The sequence below is a fragment of the Antechinus flavipes genome, chromosome 2 (genome assembly GCF_016432865.1).
Source record: "Antechinus flavipes isolate AdamAnt ecotype Samford, QLD, Australia chromosome 2, AdamAnt_v2, whole genome shotgun sequence".
Lineage (NCBI taxonomy): Eukaryota > Metazoa > Chordata > Mammalia > Dasyuromorphia > Dasyuridae > Antechinus > Antechinus flavipes.
In genome coordinates, this window is record NC_067399.1 from 62,476,326 (window position 1) to 62,498,320 (window position 21,995).

At 34.4% G+C, this 21,995-nt stretch overlaps 1 protein-coding gene across 2 annotated transcripts in view; it reads left to right on the forward strand.

Moving 5' to 3' along the window:
• Positions 1–21,995, forward strand: part of DYNC1LI2 (dynein cytoplasmic 1 light intermediate chain 2) — a 54,732-nt gene that overhangs the window by 14,902 nt on the left and 17,835 nt on the right. For both annotated transcript variants that reach the window (XM_051975075.1, XM_051975076.1), the window contains 3 exons: positions 1,411–1,580; positions 14,807–14,900; positions 17,186–17,321. In XM_051975075.1, coding sequence (XP_051831035.1) covers positions 1,411–1,580; positions 14,807–14,900; positions 17,186–17,321 — 400 coding nt within the window. The remainder of the gene's footprint in view (positions 1–1,410; positions 1,581–14,806; positions 14,901–17,185; positions 17,322–21,995) is intronic.

A 21,995-nucleotide genomic window follows, 5' to 3' on the forward strand; every position in this document is an offset into this window, starting at 1 on the left:
TTTGAAGTGCTGTCCAGAGGGCTTCATCATTTTGGAAACTGTTCACCTTTGATCAGCTGATATAATAATGGTTGAGAACAGTTTGTCAGATTAGCCTTTTTAAGTCTTAAAAAGTCTCTTTTGGGACCATTTGCAATTAGTTTTTAATTTGATTTTCTTACTTTGTTACTTCATGTGAAAAATGAAGGGTTGGATGCAGATGATTTTTAATATCCTTCTAGTTTGGGATCCAATAAAAGATTAGAGGCTTCTGTAGATCCAGCTTCCTTTTTTGGTTGGGCATGGAAAGAAAGGGCAATTTAGCAGCTTGTCTTTCTGGCATGAGAGGGAAGGAGTATGAAGTAGTAAAGCATGGGGTTGGTGGTTGAGAGCTAGATTTGTTTTAATTTTTGTCACTTTGGCTAAGTCAGTTCCCTTTTTCCAACCTTAGTTCTTCTGTACTGTAGGGCTAGACGCTCTCTAATGTTTTATGATATGTGCATCCTTTAACCCTCTTCATCTGTTCCATATTTAGATTAAGGAGCTCTGAGCCTAAGTGATGATGCTATTTTCTGTCTATGGTTGCTTAGTTATTTTGGTTAAATCATTGTGCTAATGAGGCTGAGATCATAGGTTTGATTCCCCACAATAACTATTTCAAAAAATTCTTCCCATTGTTTAATAAGCTGTAGTGGGAGAAAGTGGAAAATTCTACACAATACACTCTCACTTTGGTTAAATTTCTCTAAGGAATTGCTATATTTATAAGAGGACAGCTTATTATATGGTTACTGCAAATTACAAAGAATAGTAATTTAAATAATAGGCCTCAGTAGATTGTAGGATTTAGGGCTAGAAGGAGTCATTGTCCAGCCCTTTCAGTTGACAGGTAAGGAAATTGAGTATACTAGGCTAAGTTTTCCATCTCATTATTTACATACAGCAGGGATAATATATGTATACATTTCAGCTCTGTTCTTTAGTATGTAAAATACTATAGCAGTTTAGCAATTGTATAGCAAACTTCAAGTAGAACTTCTGACTGGTGTGATATTTTGGTCATTTTTAAAGATTGGTACCTTATAAGCAGTTTAATGATCCATGGTATTTTGAAAGTAGTTCAACTTGAATTTTATCATTGCTGGCTTTAAAATACACATTAAAAAAAAATTAAAATATATGTCATGGGAAACATGCTGGGTGGTGTGTTTTCAGTAATCAGAAAGAGTTGCAATGAGGATATCTGGGAATATGCCTGTGTTGCTCTGAAATGATAAGAGTGCTAACTGAATTATTTAAATTTTGCAGTCTTCATTGACATTCTCTAATCTGATTTTCTTGGAAAGTGGGAAGGAGGGATGGTTTAATTTTCCAGGGCTTACTACTTAAAAGGCATCTAATTTATTATTAGAAATGTATTGTCTTTTATAGTTGTGAAGGATTTTCAAGAATATGTGGAACCTGAGGAAGGCTATCAAGGCTCACCACAAAGGAGAGGACCTCTAGCTTCAGCACAAGACGGTGAACATGTTACCTTGCCACTTGGAGACAACATGCTCACACATAATCTTGGCATCCCGGTCTTGGTTGTTTGCACAAAGGTGAGCACAACTAGATTAAAGTATTACTTGCCTTTACGGTTCTCCAGTGAAAACTCATTTGACAGTGAGTCCTTTTTAAACTTGAGACTTTGTATATAAATCGATGAATTGTTGTAATTGAGAAAAGTACTTAGATCAGAATTAATGACTAGAAGTTACAGAAAAATGATTTTCAATTTAATAAAACAAAGAATTTCTAACAGTTAAATATGTGCCAAATTAGAATGGACTGCTTCAGTGGCTGGTGAGTCTTATCACAGGAAGTATGCAGTGACAGTTGGATAGCTATTTTGAGGGATAAATTATAGTAGTTCTGGGAATTTAATTAAATGGGAATTCTGTGCTTCTGGCATTTGGGTTAGGGTCCTTGCTTTGCCACTAACTAGTTTTATGATCTTATTAATCCAATTAGCTTCTCTGACTTTTGAATGCTCGTATTTAAAGTAATGCTGATCCTTCTGCTCTCACAGTAGACTTGTTAAAAGCAAAGAGAATTATGAAGAGAATTTCTTTAAAAGCCCTTTATAAAATGCTACTCTACAAATGCTCTATAAACTATTACCGTTCAAGGTTATGTTATTAATGGAATGGAGTCCAGAACTATTTTCACGTATCTTTGGTATAGTCCTCTTGATAGAAAGTAAAGTCCTTGAGGGCAGGGACCACATCTTTTTTCCTCCCTTTATTTTTCTCTTGTTTGATGCATAGTACTTACATGTGACATGTGACAGATGCTTAAGAAATAGTTGTTGAATGGATGGATGGAATATTCATTTTCATTTAGTAAATCTAATCAATAGCCTTGAACCTAAAAGTAGATAATTTATACTTTAAAAGGATTGATCAGTCAGGCATTTATTTAATGCCTTCTATATGCTAGATGTTGTGCTGGGGATACAAAAACAAATTAATTGATTTAACAACTCATTAGACTGAGAATTCTAGAAGTCCTTTAAGATTGGAAGTATACATAGTAATGCCTTAAGCAGAAATCAGGGAAATTTGGTAGAAGATAGAGTTTTATGTGAAAGATGACTTTGTGGTGTTTATGAGGCTTCCAGTTTGTCGTATTCAATACTTAATGATGTGACATTAGAGTTTGAGAGTGTAAGAGTGGGTATAAAGAAAGATCCAGGATTTTTCTGCCTAAAGATGATTATTAAACTTATAGGATTTGAAGTCAATAATGACAGAGCATAAAAAAAGGAAGGGATTAGGACTGAGTCTTGGAAGATAACCATGGTTAGGGGCCATAATGGAGACTATTCAGATAGTTAGGAAGAAAACCGAAGTAAAAGAGAATGTACAGGAGGTCAGGGTTATGCAGTGTCATATGCTGCTGCACAGAGGTCAAGAATAGTGAGGATAAGTATAGGTTTTTGGATTCAACAATCAGGGAATCGTTAATATTTTTGGAGTTTTGAGTTTGAGAGCTAAACTGCAAAGCATGTAGAAATGTTGGAAAGGAGGGGAATTGAAGGCAGAGATAGTCATTTAATGAATAGTCATTTAATAATATGGTCAAAGTATTGGAGGATTGGACCAATTCATTTCTTTGTCTTCAGTTCTTTGTTGTCTTTGCAGGTAGCAAGCTATCGGATTTTAGTTTTGTGTGAGCAGTAGAAAGAGCCATGGAGTCAGAAGGCTTATATTCAAAACCTAGACTTCAATACCTTTTGTGTGAGATCATGAACATTTCACTTCATCTCTCTGATCCTCAGTTTCCCCCTTCTGTAAAATAGAGTTCTTATTTATACCATAGAACTTCATAGGATTTTTTTGTAAATAAAGTAGTTTATAAATTTTAAAAGTGCTTTAAAATGTGAGCCAGTAATATTAGAAATTATAATACTTAAGAATATCAAGTTTTCAGTGTGTTTATATTTGCAGCTGAGAAAATAGGTCACTTGTAGAGCCAGAATTCCAATTTAATTCAGCACAGGTAGATGCAATCTCAGTCTGAGCCCTATTCAAATTATGGATCATATTTTACAATATCCCTGATAAGTGGTAATTGAGTCTCCATTTAAACATACAATTTTTGGAACTTTGGCTTGGGTTATTCCATTCTACTGTTAAGACAGCTCTCTTACTATATTTCTACTTAATTTTAAACCCAACAGAAGTTGATTTAAGAATTGAAAATTGTTATTGTTTCTTTGCATGCAGTATTTTATGATACTTGTTCGATTTATTTGTGAGTCTTGGCAGACTTCATTATATTCAGCAGATATTTTTCCAAAAAATCATATCTAAATCATTTCTATTTTAAATGTTTTAAACTCATTAAAGCAACTTTCCTTTAGCGATTACCCATTTCAAATGAAGGTTACTTTTGTAATATGAATTAATTTATTTTATTCATTAATTTAACTGTTTAATGTTAGTGCTCCTCTTCATTTCTACCTGCCTATACCTATTCCCCTTTGAAGCTTCAATATGGCATGATAGGGACCCCAAGACCTTCTCAGGAATGTAAATTCTGGTGAACCCTGCCATGAGGGGAGGGACGCAAGTATGGGCCTGTGATGGATATATTTCCTTGCTAATATTGATGTTATTAATGATGGGGTTGCCACAGAAAGTACAAGTAACTGCATGCTCTGCCCAGCTGTCCTTGACAGCTTTTGAAGAATACCTAAGCCAAGAAGGTGTATACTGTCACTACTGACAAATCATAGCTCTTCTAAGTGATTTAAATAATTCCATATTCATGATAGCCAGCTGAAATTTTTTTAGCTTCAACTTGATGTAAGATCTTGTGCATGCACTTAAAAAGCTTAAATTATATCTTCCTGGCTATACTTTAAAGTGTAGCCAGGAAGATACAGCAGAACCACCAATAAGTTAATCGACAGATAGAAACAAAATGCTTTGAAAGGTCCATGGTGGAGCAGAGCACACCTCCCTGGAAAGATTCTTAGAATTTCAATTCTGATTTGTTTCTGTCATCTAAAAGTAGAGTATAGAAAGTCATTCTGTTTCTTTGAAGTTTCTAGTTCAGCAACTTATGCTGAGAATATTGGTCATCACTGACACTCATATAAAATTAAATAAATATCTGTGAATCTTTACAGAGCATATTTCTTTTCTGTCTGCCTTATTACTATGACTCTTGACCTCGTAGCCTACAGAAAACTTCTAAGTGAAGAAACATCCTCCTTTTCCCTCCTCCCCACTCCCACCCCCCCCACCTTCCAGTAGTGTATTGTGAATTAAACAGAAACCAAGTATAGGAGATAGGTAAATTCTGACCCTGTCATCGTGACATAGGAGTCTTTAGACCAGGGATCCTCAAACTACAGCTGCGGCCAGATGCAGCAGCTGAGGACAATTATCTCCCTCACCCAGGGCTATGAAGTTTCTTTATTTAAAGGCCCACAAAGCAAAGTTTTTATTTTTACTATAGTCTGGCCCCTCCCAACAGTCTGAGGGACAATGAACTGGCCCCCTATTTTAAAAGTTTGAGGACCCCTACCATAGACAGTCTGTTGAAGGAACTGGGCATCTACTTGCATTTTTGTTAATAGACATTTCTTTCCAAAAAGGAGGAAATAGCTGTTTGTTTTCCTTAGGATAATGATGTATAATAATAGCAATAATGACAAAAACATGTAAAACACTTTAAGGTTTGCAGAGTACTTCAGAAATATCTCATCCTTACAACAGCTTTGGGAATAGGTATTTTTATTATCTATATTTTACAGAGAGTTGAGGAAACTGAGGCAGAAGGAGGTTATGTGACTGTTCAGGATCATACAACTAGTAGCTGGAATGAGTTTAGATCATAGACTCCCAATTCAGTGGTCTCTCCATGTGCTGCCAGCTGCCCTAAGGAAAGAGGCCAAAGCAGTAAGAATAGGAGTGATAGGTGATTCCCTATGGAGACGCCCAGAAGGTGACTGACTCTGTTTTATCTGGAAACAAGGAATAGAGTCAAACTGTAATGCAAAGTGATTAATTAGGCCAGCTGATGACAGCTTCCCACTTCTGGTTTTTCAAATGGTCACAAGTAATAATCCTAAAAGAGATCTGGAAAACACTGCTAAGGCTTAGGTCTTAGTGGTTTATTCAGATTTTCATTACTGTTGTTGATCAAAAAGTAATTGTCTCAGAGGACAGAAGCAGATAGGTGAAATTGCTGTTAATAAAATAGATGGACCATGGTTAAAAATACAGGCGTGTAGGGACAGAGTGTACAAGGACTGGTAAAATTGTGTTTGCCTGGAGAAATTTGTAAAACTAAATCCAGGAACTTTAAATTGATAAGAAAGGACTAGGGAGAAAACTTCCTTCATATCTTTCCTAGTTAAATGTTAATAAGAGTAGCTGGAATATAAGAACAGCAAAAGAAAAATCTAGACATTTTTAGGGAATGAGTGAAGAAAGCGCTAAAGCCTATGGCTTCTGCTGTCCCTCTACAAATATATAAAGTATGAATGACAAGCAGGCTGATGTAGAAATAATAATACATGGAAACAAATTATTACTATGTGGATGTCCATGAAACTAGATGGGATGGGACCTTGGTTGGACTATGGCTCCGAAAAACTGTTTCATTATCCAAAGGAATTGGGTAAAGGAGAATGGTGGAATAAATGCATATGTTAAGAAAAATCAGAGGAGCAGAGTGCAGGGGATTTGGATTAAGATTACCAAGGGAATCATGTTTGTAGACTATAAACCAATCATCATGAGTTTATTAATTGCCTACCACATATCAGGCATGGTTCTAAAGTTTTAGGGATGCAAAGACAAAAAGTAGAATTGCTACTTTCAAGAAGTTGACATTGTATTTGGGAAAACAACATGTACATATATAAATAAATCTAAAATAAATCTAAGGAAGTGCTAATAGATGGGAGAAAGGTAGAAAATGGGACAGCTGAATTTTGAAGGAAATTAGAAATATTTTTGCTGATTCTTTTTTGTTTGTACACTGCATTCTTTTCCACATATATCCCTCTCCTCAATGCATCTTCTGCAAAGATGTATTGTCTGAGTGTGGTTGGAGGAATGGAGGAGAGAGAGGCTCAAAGATGGAAAGAAGAGACACATATGAGGGACATCAGTTTGTCTAGAACAGAGATGTCATTCTTGGCCCACATGCTGCAAACCTCCTGCAGAAGTCCTGGGTACCCCAGGACCAGATTCAGTTGTAATTGGGAAATGCTTAAGAAAAGAGATGCAAATATAATATAGTTTAGATAATATTAATTTTCTATATCAGTATGCAGCTGCAGATATCTAGAATGTTTCAGTTTAAATCTTACTCTGTAAGGCTAGAGTTTAAAGTGTATGAGATGGATTAATGTCCATTATATGTCAAGGTTGGTTAGAATTCGATTGTGAAGGGCTTTCAGTGTGTGAGGAGTGTATAGTTTAGCCTAGTGGCAGTAGATCCTACAGAGCTTTTGAATTAGGAGAGTGACTTAATCTGACCTTTGCTTTAGAAAAATCATTTTACATTTTTACAATCAAAGGTTCTGATAAAGGCCTCATTTCCAAAATATATAGAGAATTGACTCTAATTTATAAGAAATCAAACCATTCTCCAATTGACAAACGGTCAAAGGATATGAACAGACAATTCTCAGATGAAGAAATTGAAACTATTTATAGACATATTAAAATATGCTCCAAATCATTATTAATCAAAGAAATACAAATTAAGACAACTGAGATACCACTACACACCTGTCAGATTGGCTAGAGTGACAGGGAAAGATAATGTGGAATGTTGGAGGGGATATGGGAAAACAGGGACACTAATACATTGTTGGTGGAATTGTGAACACATCCAGCCATTCTGGAGAGCAGTTTGGAACTATGCTCAAAAAGTTATCAAACTGTGCATATCCTTTGATCCAGCAGTGTCTCTACTGGGCTTATACCCCAAAGAGATAACTAAAGAAGGGTAAGGGACCTGTATGTGCCAAAATGTTTGTGGCAGCCCTGTTTGTAGTGGCTAGAAACTGGAAAATGAATGGATGCCCATCAATTGGAGAATGGCTGGGTAAATTGTGGTATATGAACGTTATGGAATATTATTGTTCTGTAAGGAATGACTAGCAGGATGAATACAGAGAGGATGGGCGAGACTTACATGAACTGATGCTAAGTGATATGAGCAGAACCAGGAGATCATTATATACCTCAACAATGATACTGTTTGAGGATGTATTCTGATGGAAGTGGATCTCTTCGATAAAGAGAACTAATTCAGTTTCAATTGATCAAAAATGGGCAGAAGCAGCTATACCCAAAGAAAGAACACTGGGAGATGAATATAAATTGCTTGCATTTTTGTCTTCCCGGATTATTTATACCTTCTGAATTCAATTCTCCCTGTGCAACAAGAAAACTGTTCGGTTCTGCACACGTATATTGTATCCCGGATATACTATAACCTATTCAACATGTAAAGGATTGCTTGCCATCTGGGGGAGGGGGTGAAGGGAGGGAGGGGAAAAATCGGAACAGAAGTGAATGCAAGGGATAATGTTGTAAAAAAAATTACCCTGGCATGAGTTCTATCAATAAAAAGTTATTTAAAAAAAAAGAAAATAAAAATCATTTTAGCAACTGTATGGAGGATAGATTGAAAAATTAAATTAAATACATAAGTTAAATAAATATAAATATATAAAAAGGCTTTGGCAATAGTCCAGGGGAGAGGTGATGAAGGATTCAACTGGAGTGAGTCAAGAGATCTAGTTGGAAATGTATGGTAGGCAGGATGATAAAGGAATAAGACTCAAAGAAAAATATTAGGGCTTACATGAACATTATCTGAGGATATTCTATTTAATTCATGAAAGAGGATTTTTGAGAAAGAAGAGGGCCCACAGTGGAAGCCTGGAGTATACTCAAAAATAAGGCACAAGAGTGTAGATCCAGCAAAGGAAACTGAAAAGAAACAGTCAGAGGATGTGAACAAGAGAGAACAGTGTCATGAAAACCTAAACAAGAAAGCGTATCTCAGAGGAGAAAGTGATTAGCAGTGTCACATGCTACAGACAGTTCAAGGAAGATGATTGAAAAAAGAACTTTGGATTTGGCAGTCAGATAATTGAGAATTTTGGAGAAAGTATTTTTAGTTGAATAAAATGTTCAGAGGTCAAATTATAAGAACACCTAGACAAAGGATTAAAGATTTGGAAAACATAATTCTGTTAGAGAGCTCTGTGATATAGTAGTCCATTATCTGGGTATTTGTTAGAATATCTTCTCTGCTAAAAATGTAGTAGGTGACTTGCTTTAATAATAATTTCCTATTCCTAAAAGGGTAGGAAGGCAATAAAAGGAACTGTTATATTAGACATGATTTTCATCAATAAAGGAAAAATTGATTGCTTAAATTAAAATCAATTTGTGTCAGGATTGCAAGATAGAGCATAATTTGATATGCACTGTGATTTTGGGAAAGCAGGTTTCAGATAATTTAGGTAGAATAGGTAGGAGTTTTTAGACTAAAATCTCATGGGGAAAATCATCTCAGGAACTCCTAAATATAAGGAAGTAAGACTTGGGTGCTTTACCCTTAATATATTTCTATTTTCTCTGGCAAGAACCATGATCTTTGTTCTGAAAAAGGATAAAGCAAAAATATAGGTAAGGAAGGATAGATTTTAAAAGGTCTGAGTGATTCCATGGCCTGACATTCTACAGCTTTAGAAGAATGAAAATTGCTTAAGAATTAAATTCTGAGGATTCAAAAAGAAATTCTGATATATCTTGTCTAAAGATGCCAATATGAATATATGGGAAACTTGGGTTTTTTAAAACCATCTACAAAAAATGGAGGTAAGGTAAAAGATGAATAAAAAATTACAGAATAATCTTGTGAGAATAGGGTCAAAACAGCCTGGTGTGATGGAAGTCCCTGCTATTGAGACTAGTGGATTTCTTGAACCTAGTAGTTCTCAACTGCAGCTGACATCCAAGCTAAGTTGCATTCATATGGTGAGCTCCCAGAATGCCTGAACCACTGGATGGCCTTGGAAGGGGTGAACTGGAGCAGGTGATTGTTAAGAGACTTCCCTTCTGAGAATTGCCATATATGCCATGACATGGTAGGGTGGACCAGGAGGCAAAAAGGGGGTTGGCCTCTGAGGCAGGAAGTTGTGTCTTACAGGTCTTAGGACACAGCACTAATTCCAGGTGTCTCCCTTCTGCGCATCCACCTACGCAGTGCTGAGTGGAGTAGGCACAAGATAATCCCAGAGGAGAGTGGATATAATTGGCCAGTCTTGCCATAGGCAAGAAAAAGGATGCAGAGAGAAGCAGAGATGTAGAGAGATTCAGGGATGCAGAGAGAGAGAGACAGAGACATACATACACTTGCTCTTGCTTCCTGCTAACCCTTGTTGAGTTTACCAATAAAGAAAAGACATTGGTACTTTAACATCAGTCTCATTTCCATGTCTATCCAGGGAAATATGGTTCTGGCAATCATAGCCTCTGAGGGAAAGGTTACAAGTGAGGGAATTGGTGAGAAACGAGGTTAGTTAGATGAGTCCTTCACTGCACTTCTGGCCAGGAAAGGATTTTCTAACAGAATAGTACCCAAGTAGAATGATTGCCTCAATTAGTGTACATCCCCTTTCACTAAAGCAAAACCTAGCATACTTTGTGCCGTGAATTCTTTTCAGACATAAGTTGAATGGTACTCAAAGCTAGTTCAGTAAAGTTAGAAATATTATTGCAGTACATTACAAATACATGCTTTTCCAAAGGGTTATCAAACTATGCATATTCTTTGATTCAGCAGTGTCTTTACTAGCTCTATATCCTAAAAGAGATCATAATTTTCCCTTTGGAAAGGGACTCACATGTGCAAAAAATGTTTGTAGCAACCCTTTTTAAAGTGGCAAGGAACTGAAAACTGAGTGGATTTCCATCAGTTGGAGAATGGCTGAATAAGTTAATTAATATTATGGAATATTGTTGTTCTATAAGAAATGATCAGCAGGATGATTTCAAAGAGGCCTGGAGAGACTTACATGAACTGGTGCTAAGTAAAATGAGTAGAACCAAGAAAATACTGTATACAGCAATAAGATTATATAATGATCAGCTGTGATGGACATGGCTCTTTTCAACAATGAGGTGATTAAGACCAATTCCAATAGACTTATGATGAAGAAAGCCATCTGCATTCAGAAAGAGAATTATGGGGACTGAATGTGGATCACAACATAGTATTTTCATCTTTTTTGTTCTTAGTTGCTTACTTTTTATTTTCTTTCTCATTTTGTTTCCCTCTTTGATCTGATTTTTCTAATGTAGCAAATTGTAGAAATATGTATAGAAAAAGAATTACACATGTCTAACATATTGGATTACTTGCTTTCCAAGGGAGGGGATGGGGGAAGGGAGGGAGAAAAAATTTGGAACACAAAAGTTTTTCAAGTGTGAATGTTGAAAATGAATATGCATATATTTTGAAAATAAAAAGCAAAAAAAAAAAAAATTGGAATGTAAAAAAAAAAAATGTGTGCTTTTATCTTGGTAACTCTTTCCATTGGTATAATTTTTGAATGGGCCAAAAAATTCATTCTTTGGGAATGAGTGTCTCCATATTTAATTTGACTGGTGCCCAAAACAGAAAATAAAGCCTGTTGCTATCCATTACTCAAACTTTTCATTGTGGTAGAATCCTCCAGATTTAAGAGTCTTCTCTTAAGTGAGTTCTAGATCAATATCATACTATAGTAGGATATGAGGAAGATTTTAATGGAAGATAATTGGAAATAATGCTAATTAATTACTGCCGCTAATTAAATATTTGTAGGTGGCGCATACTATATGAAATGTGATGAAAAATTGAATAAGTAATTTGATATGGGGGAAGGGAAAAATCTGTTCCTTAAAAGGTCAAAACACATTTTTCTTGGTAATAGCAGAAATAGAAAAATTCTGTAAAAGTAAATCTTAAAAAACAAAACTCCTAATATTCCTGAATTTAAAGAATGGAATAGAAAGTATTAAACAAAAAAGGAATAGTAAAATTTCAGAAGTAATCTACCTTTAGGATATTAATATCTTTGATGTGTACCTTTAAGAATATATTTAAAGTTAGTATGAGTTAAATGATTTTGAATTTGTAAATTTTTTAAAGTTGTGTAATATATTTTAAAATACATATAGACACATTCACAGTATACCTCTGTGTGTATGTGTATATAATAAATAACAAGCATTTATTAAAACCTTATTAGGTTAAGTGCTGGACTTGCAAATAATTTTATGTTGTTTGGGTTGGAGAAAGTGAATGGGGTAAGGAAGATACAGTTCTTTTAAGGCTCTCAGAACATGGAAGCTCATCTTTTTGCAGGAAATTGGGTTTAATTATAGATTTCCTAAAGGTAGCATTCATGATTGAATGATTAAAAGAGAAAACTGCCCTCTGTTATTATGTCAGTTCTTTCGTTGTGCTAGTTCATTTTAAGGATGATATCATAAAGTCACCCAATTATGTGAGAGAAATCAGAAATCATCTAGTTCAACCTATTTTTTTAAATTTAATTTGATTCTTTGTGATAGGAAGCTTTATAGTAATGCAAAAAAAAATTTTTTTTATCAACACCCAGTCATGATATGACAACAAAATAGAACTTGAAATGAATTATTCAGGTTTGGCAGAAACTAGGCATTGACTGACATTTATTAAGAAAAGGTCTAATATGAAAATGTGCTCCAAATCATTATTAATCAGAGAAATACAAATTAAGACAATGCTGAGATACCACTACACACCTGTCAGATTGGCTAGAGTGACAGGGAAAGATAATGTGGAATGTTGGAGGGGATGTGGGAAAACAGGGACACTGATACATTGTTGGTGGAATTGTGAACACATCCAGCCATTCTGGAGAGCAGTTTGGAACTATGCTCAAAAAGTTATCAAACTGTGCATACCCTTTGATCCAACAGTGCCTCTACTGGGCTTATACCCCAAAGAGATACTAAAAAAGGGAAAGGGACCTGTATGTGCCAAAATGTTTGTGGCAGCCCTGTTTGTAGTGGCTAGAAGCTGGAAAATGAATGGATGCCCATCAATTGGAGAATGGTTGAGTAAATTGTGGTATATGAACGTTATGGAATATTACTGTTCTGTAAGGAATGACCAGCAGGATGAATACAGAGAGGACTGGCGAGACTTACATGAACTGATGCTAAGTGAAATAAGCAGAACCAGAAGATCATTATATACCTCAACAATGATACTGTTTGAGGATGTATTCTGATGGAAGTGGATCTCTTAGATAAAGAGAGCTAATTCAGTTTCAATTGATCAAGGATGGACAGAAGCAGTTACACCCAAAGAAAGAACACTGGGAAATGAATATAAACTGCTTGCATTTTTGTTTTTCTTCCCAGGTTATTTATACCTTCTGAATTCAATTCTCCCTGTGCAACAAGAGAACTGTTCAGTTCTGCACACATATATTGTATCTAGGATATACTGTAACCTATTCAACATGTAAAGGACTGCTTGCCATCTCGGGGAGGAAGGGAGGGGAAAAATCGGAACAGAAGTGAGTGCAAGGGATAATGCTGTAAAAAATTACTCTGGCATGAGTTCTATCAATAAAAAGTTATTTAAAAAGAAAAGAAAAGAAAAGAAAAGAAAAGGTCTAAATGGATTCATGATTTAGACATAATGGGTGATACTGTAAGCAAATTAGGGAAACAAGAGATAGTCTAAGTATGGATCTGTGGAGAAAAAAGGGATTCATGGCCAAAAAAGAACTAGAAAAGATTATGAAATGCAAAATGGATAATTTTGATTGCATTGTTATAAAATTTTTCTACAAACAAAACCAATGCAGCCAAGATAAGAAGGGAAGCAGAAAATTAGGAAAAAAAGGTTTTACATTCAGTGTTTCTGATAAAGATCTCATTTTGAAAATATATGGAGAATTGACTCAAATTTACAAAAATACAGGCCATTCCCCAACTGATGAATGGTCAAAGGCTATAAATAGACAATTTTCAGATAAAGAAATTAAAGCCATTTCTAGTAATATAAACAATCCTTTAAATCACTAGTGATTAGAAAAAAATCAAATTAAAACAACTCTGAAGTACCACTTCACACTTTTCAGATTGGCTAAAATAACAGGAAAAGTTGATGATAAATGTTGGAGGGGATGTGAGAAATTGGGGACACTGATAGATGTTAGTAGAGTTGTGAACTAATCCAACCATTCTGGAGAACAGTAAAGAGCTATCAAACTGTGCATCTTTGATCCAGCAGTGTCTCCACTGGGTATGAATCCCAAAAAGATTTAAGAGGAAAGAAGACCCACATTGCAAAAATGTTTATAGCAGCCCTTCCAGGAACTGGAAACTGGGTGAATACCCATCAGTTGGAGAATGGCTGAATAAATTATGATATATAAATGTTATAGAATATTATTATTCCAAAAGAAACTAATAGCAGGATAATTTCAAAGAGACCTGGAAAGACTTACATAAACTGATGCTAAGTAAAAGTGACTAGAACCAAGAGAAATTGTACATAGCAATGATCAGCTGTGATGGACTTGGCTTTTCAACAGTGAGGTGATTCAAGGCAATTCCAATAGACTTGTGATGGAAAGCACCATCCATATCTAGAGAACTATGGAGACTAAATGTTGATCAAAGCATAGTATTTTCACCATTTTTGTTGTTGGTATTAGTTTGTTTTTTTCTTTCTTGTGTTTTTTTCCTTTTGATATGAATTCCTCACATGTTTAACTTATATCAAATTGCTTGCTGTCTAGGAGATGGGAGAGGTGGGGAGAGGAAGAAAAATTGGGAACACAAGGTTTTGCAGAGGTGAATGTTGAAAACTCATTGCACAGTATTTGGAAAAATAAAAAGCTATAAAAAGTTTTTTTTTGAAAAATGGATTATGAATATTAGTAAAAATCAATCTCCAGTCCAGTAGTTCTCAAAGTGTGGCCCATGTATTCTAGGAGATCTCAGGGACTGACATTATGAAATTTAAACTTTTTCACAATAATACCAAGGTATTTTAATGACTATTATAGTAATTATCAATTGCTATTGCCTATATAAACAAAAGGATGTGGGGGGGGGTAGGGTGAGAAGTTGTCAATGTTTTAAGAGTATAAGGGGGTGCTGAGACCACAAAGCTTAAGAACTGTTATTCTAACCCTTTGCCTTCACTGGTTTTATTTTGTTTTTTGTTTTTTGTTTTTTTTTTCTAGTGTGATGCAGTGAGTGTCCTAGAGAAGGAACATGACTATCGAGAAGAACACTTTGATTTCATTCAGTCACACATCCGTAAATTCTGCTTACAATGTATCCTCACTTAAGGCGGTGTCATTTTTGTATTTCCTCATTGTTTTTGTTTTCTAAGATGGCACTTCGAAAATTGCATGACTTAAAATAGGATATGGTTAACTGTTTTTGTTAAATAATTGCAGAACAGATGCTGATCTTGATAGAGTAAGAACTCTTCTACACCCCAAGCAGATCCTCTAAAATCAAATGTAGCACTAGACATGTAACTTTTTAAAGACTCGGCTTTTTTCATCAGTTAAAACCGGAATAATAATACCTGTGGCCCAGATCTCAGGAAGCCCTCTCTCTCTCTCTGAAAGGGAAGCACTTGGTAAACTGTACAACACAATAGAAATGAGAAATATGGTGGCCATCTGAAAGGTGGGAAGGAAGAGGAATTCAGAATCTCCTCCTAGAGAATAGGCTATTGTAATACTGAGTTATTTGGAGGCATTTCATTTATCCCTGTAGAAAGCCAGCCTTTTTGATGGTATAATTTGGGTGATGACACATCACTGAGATATAAAGAGCTAACAATTATGCTGCCAAATGTCATTTAAATTCTGTATGTTTTAAAACTTAGCTTTTTTCAGAATAGGAAGATAAAACTTAATTTTAGATCTAAATTATCAGTAGATGTGGATTTGGAGTCAGAAAGTTGGACATAAATGCAGCCCTGAAATTTCATCCTTTTGTGGCCAAGTCACTGTATTTCACCTTTTTCATCTCAGAGATAGGCAGAAGCTTAATGTATTTCAGAGAGCTCTTTTAAAAATCTAATGCATTGTCTTCTTGAAATGCTATCTATTGCAATTACTGTCCAATAGAACATAATTTTTGTCTTTAGAAGGGGATCCCTTGTTAATATATATACACACATGTAGAATGCTGAGTCATTTCCAGCTTTGGGTCTTTACAAATCTAGCAAATGTTGCTCCAGAACCATATTAGGTGACAGATTCCACCAGGAATCTTAGAAACCTTAAATCTTCTTGAGTAGATTATGGTATATAAAGGAAATATAAAAGGAATACATAGATAATCTTATTTCACAAAAATTTGAAAAGTTTTCTTATTTATGTGTGTGCAATGGACTTGTCCTATCAGTAGGGACATACCCAAATGTGTTTGTGGTATGCAAGAGTTTTTTTCTGCTGATAAATTTTACAAGATTTAAAAAGTAGGAAAATGCAGAGAAATCAACAACCAGAATCTAGCCAGAAGAACAAATGATTTCTTTGGCAAAAAGTTAACTTAACGCTTGTTCTTACTGTAGTTTTATACCACCAAAGCCAGTTTAAAACACTACATTAGTGATTTAATTAAGGAAGGTCTAGTGAACTTTTTAAACTTTTTAAAAGTGTGTCCAAAATGCTTATATTATTTCCTGAGTAGTGAATTTGAGGTAATAATACTAAATTCCTTTTGGGGAAAAACACATGAATGAGGGGTTTATACTCTATATGGCTATATACTGTATCATTTACATATGTAATATTATCTAGCCATATGTACTATTTTTTTTATTCTATGCTAGAAATATGCAACTCTATATGCATATATATATAGAGAGAGATATAGATATATAGTTAAGTATATGCCACTATATACAGATCTTACATATTTCATTATTCCTCCATTGACGCCCTCCTTACATCCTTTACTATTGGATATTCTTGTAGGATGCACCATTGGAGCTCCAGCTTTTAAATAGCCATTACTGGTGGTGTGTGGAGTCCTTTTAATGGCATGTAATTTGAGGATTGTTCTAATAAACTTAAAGTCTCTGAACTTAAAGTTAGCCATCAGGTCAAAAAATTTAAGCATATGATAACTCAAAAAGAATATTTAATTGAAAAAGTTGCAGTTTCCATATAGGACAGCCACAGAGAAAAATCTTGGATCCTTAGAATGTCAAAGTGTATATGTATATGTATTATTATTATTGTTATTATTTCATTAGAAACCAGACCTTCCATTATATTAATATCAGGATTCTTAGTGAGAAGATTCTTGATTTGGGACAAGCAGCCATGATATATAGTTAAGAATTCTGATTTGGGATCCCAAATTAGAATTATAAATCCTTCAGCAAGTGGCTATGACTCATTCTAGTTTCATTTTAATGTTGTACGATTGTATACTTGTTTTTATCTTTTGATGTTTCAAAAATTCCAATGTTTCTCTCAATGAGGGTCTCTGAATTAATAATTGAGGCTTATTTCTTTTTAGATGAGTTTTGATTGTGCATGCTTGATTTAAACATTTATACTGACTCAGCTTTCCTTAAGCAAATTGAATAGATGGAGCTGCCTTGATTTATACATCAGTTAAGGAAGAAAAGAACCTTGACTTGTTGTACAAGTATATTGTACATAAAACATATGGTTTTCACTTCACCACACCTGCCTTAGTGGTGGAAAAAGATGCAGTTTTTATGTAAGTTCACTTAAAGGTGTTTTTTTTTTCTTTACATTTTAAATCTTTTTGTCCCTATAAAGTATGGCATTTTTCTACTTATATTCATTCTACCTTCTGTTAGGCTACCCAGAGGCTGTATGGTATAATGGACAGACCACTAAACCAGGATGCAAAATATCTGGCTTTGTTTTTTGCTGATAACCAGCGGTCAGGGGCCATTCCCTTCATTTAATCCTTAGTTTTCTCTATATGTAAAATGAAGCTAATAGTCTACATAATAAAATAAATGGAGAGAGAGACCCAGCTTCAAATCTCAGCTCTACTGTGCTGTGACCCTAGGAGGAAAAGCCATTTCTTTCAGGGCCCTTACAGTTCTAAATTCTTTGATTCTTTATTTTTTGTACTCCCTTTTTAGCACCATTTTAAGGATGAAGTAAGTACTGTAAGTGAAGAATATATTATTTAGGAGCAAGTTACTTTGAGGGTTTATCAAGGTAGTAGCTTCTCATCTTGCTATCCAAGAGTGATTCAGTCTTCTGCCTGCTTAGACCCTTAAAAATGATAGGTTAAGAATAATAGTAAATATCAATATATAGTCGATTAAATTTTCTTTGCAGATGTTTATATTTAAACGAATTAACGTTAGTGTACAAAATGTCTTTTTAATCACATTATTAATCTTCAAAATTCTTTTTTTTTTTTGTCTTTTTTTTTCATTTACTTTTCTTCTGAGGTCCTTTTTTTTCTATTTACTTTTCTTCTTCTGAGATTATAATTAGTCTGTGCTATCATTTTGCAATTTAACTTTTTTGTTTTGCAGTATTTCTTAAAGTCCATATATTTTTATGCCATATTGTCTGTCTTAATCATGTAATCTCTCAGTTTTATTTATTTGCCTCTATTTTTAGGTTTTTTTTTTAATTACAAATAATATCACTATACATTTTTGTAAAGGTACTCATTTTTTGTTTTTGATAATACTTTCAAAGTCTGTTCAAGGAATTTTAGAGTTAGATATGATTATTTTTTGTGAGCTTTCCTGGATGCTAGCAGATTTCTTTTTTTCTCTCCTACCACTCTCCTCCCAATTCTGCTGATTTACAATTTAACTAATATTAAACAACTTTTGGTTTCTCCACAACTTACCAGCATTGAATTTTGTTGCTCTTAATTATTTTTGTCAGTTTGATGGATGTGATAGTATCTGTTTTTATTTTCATCACTTTTATTATTAGTAAGGTTAAATATTTTTCCAAGGGATTATTAACAGTTCATGTTTTATTTTTTGAAAATTGTTCAGATCCTTTTACCATTTAGCCCTTATTAATAGTGGGAGTCTTCTGTGTAAATTTTTAAAATATCTCATATATTTTAGATGTCAGGTTTTTATGTTATATTTACCATGAATATGTTTTATCTCACACACACACCCCCTTTTTGAATAATTTTAATTAAATTAATTCATTGAAATTTTTGGTATAAGTTGGGGCTCTAAATCCATTCCTCTATGAAATGCTAACCAGTATTGCTTAAGTATATTTGTTATGTAATAATATATTAAGAACCTGAGATTTAATCTATGTAGGCACTGACATGCCACAGCCATTATCCTGTGAGGATTCTTAGAATTGTGTTAGGCTCTAGTGAGTTGCCTGTCTTCTTGATTTCCAAGTGCAACTCTCTATCCATACATCCACTACCTTGCTAAATAGATGCAGACACAATACCGCAATATAGTGCTAGGTGCACAACGCTGTTTGTCTCTTCATTTTGCTCATTTTGTCTGATATTCAGTGTAGTACAGTGGAAAGAGCTTCAGATTTTCAGAATCAGAGGACCTGTGTTTGAATATTGATTCTGCCACTTATTTCTGGGACCTCAGACATGTCACATTGTTAGGTTCCTCTTTTCATAAAAAGAAGTTGGATCAGTAGGCCTCCAGGCCTATAATCATGTGAAAATTCAACAAGAAAAATCTTTTCAGAACTCGTCTATCAATAGAAAAAAAACTTCATAAAAAAATCATCATTCATTTAATTAAAAAAAAAAAACATAACAAAGAAAAGGCAAAAGGGGATTGTTTTCTTCAGCCAATAAAAAATAGATTACCCAAGCCAATTTCTGACATAATTTGTAATGGAAAACCATTAGAAGCCTTTCTTACTAAAAACAAGAATGCCTGCTTTTATAAAACACTTTTGTTTTCTTAGAATTGCTAGTAATTGCTACAAGACAGGAAAAATATAGGGATTAATATTTTAAAATAATGGCATGTTTGGATAATCCATTTGTCTTGGCCAAAAATGGTCAATTTTGCAGTGTCATAAGATGTATGATTAATCCATAAAAAATCATTCCTATTGGGAAAAAACTGGAGTAGGTAAGAATGAGCCTCCTACCCAGATTAGAGTATCTTTTATAAGAATGACTACAAAATGGTAATAACTGAAATAAAGTAAGAACTGAATAATTTGGTAATTGTTGTGTTCGTCAATGCAGTAATAAGGACTTTATCCCCTTGATTTATTGACATATTTAATGCAATATCCATCCCACAGAGCATTGCATAGTAGAAGATTGGTTGCAGTTTGTAATTTTTGAGGGAATTTCCTAACTGGTTATTCCCTGTATTAATGAAATGGTAGCTACTAATCCCCAAAAAGTACTGTAAAACCTCTTCATAAAACTGAATAAAATTATAATGAAATTTTAATGAAAATGTAAAGAATTTTTTTAGAAAAACAGTGCTGAAACGTTTTGATATTTCAGTATGCTGAAACAAAAGCCGATGTTGGGGCGATCTTATACTACCAAACTTTAAAAACAGATTACAAAGTAATCATTCTTCCCTTTCCTTGGCTTTTTTTTTTTTTTTAACTCCTATTCTTGAGAGAAAAATTGACTATTATTGCTTTCTGATAAATGATAGGAAATGGAATGTGTACAAATGCATTTTGAAGATTGTTTGTCTTTTGTTTATCAATCTAAGTTGATAAATTGATTCTATCTCTATTTGGTTCGATTTTGTTTTGAGCAGTTCTTGTCCTTGTTCTTTACCATAAATTATCCCTAAAGTATGAAAGCTTTCCTCTAGGTCTTTACATGAGCATCTCCAGCAGTTTATGCACTGCCTCTCTGTTTTCTCACACTCTTGCCATATGACTACTGAGTTTCTCATCCAGTCATATATTAGTGTGTACTCATGCAAAAGTTGTCATTACTAATAGGCTGTAGTCTACTTAGCTCCACTCATTGCTCTCCCTTGCCCTTTGTTTCACTTGTGGTTTTGATTCTTTGAGTATTAATTAGTTTATTTTTATGCACCTTTATTCAGGAGTTATTCTTGCCAGATTGTATCAACCTTTACAAGCACTTCCTCTGATTCATTAGGGCCTTCAATAGTCCTATGCATAGGTGACTTGATACTGCATTTTTACAACTAAGTTGAAATAATCCTCTAGGGAGATTTGTAACTTGCATTTAGAAAAAGAGAAAAGGCATTTTAAAGCACCTACTTATGCCAGGTACTGTGCTAGGCACTTTAGAAATATTTCATTTGATTCTCATAACAACCCTGTGAAGTTGTAGGTGCTATTATTGTCTCCATTTTACAACTGAGAAAACTGAGGCAGATAGGGTCATACAACTAGAAAGTGTCTGAAGTCAGATTTGAACCTGTCCCACTTCTGTATCTACTGTACCAACTAGCTGTCTCAAACATTTGGGTAAGTTATGTTTGTTTTCTCGTATTCTTTGAAATCTTCTATCAACAAAAACTTAATAAACTTTTTTAATTCTGCCTGGTCCCGTGCCAGGCAAGACAAGTAGCCCCTACGTTGGTGAGAGTTCATTTATAGTCTCCATTAAAATGAATCTAGTTACACACTAGTATTTACTCCTGGGCTGATTTTTAAAATTTAATTCCGAAAAAGTAGACATAAAGTCCCTTTAGTTCAACAACAAAAACAGATAATTGTTAAATGTAGTTTTCTCCTTTAAATTGCCTTAATCTCCCACAGGACAAATGAAAGCCTAAGATAGAGTAGTAGTTGCCAGTCAGGCCTAAATGTCTGATTTAATAGCATCTCATTTGTTTAAGAAGTAAGAAAATAACTTATTAAGCCCACTGTAAATATGATCTGTCATGTTGTTACCTTTGATCTCATCAGCAAGATATTGGCCAAGACTACTCTTTGTAGGGTCTCTATATCCCTATCACTTTAGGACATTGTACTTTCAATTGTGTTACAGTGCGGAAAGGCACTGGCACCATTCTTTGGACTCAGATTAAGTCTATACCCACCCCTAACACTTAGAAATATGTGACCCAGAGCATGGCCTGTGATCCCAGGATTTAGAGTTGGCATAGACTTTACAAATCATTTGGTCCAATTCCCTTCTTGTATTGGTGAGGGTATTGAGACCCCCTAGTGGATTAATGATTAGGTCCTGAGACTGCTAATCCAGTGCCCTTTCTACCAAAACATCCTGCCTTCTCAAAAAGAAATCACAGCTTCTTTAAATAGTGGTAATATCTGTAAGGCAATCAGGAAGATTATAAATAACTCCCTAACATATATACATATATTGTATTTAACTTATACTTTAACATATTTAACATGTATTGGTCAACCTGCCATCTGGGGTAAGGGGTAGGGGGAAGGAGGGGAAAAGTTAGAACAAAAGGATTTG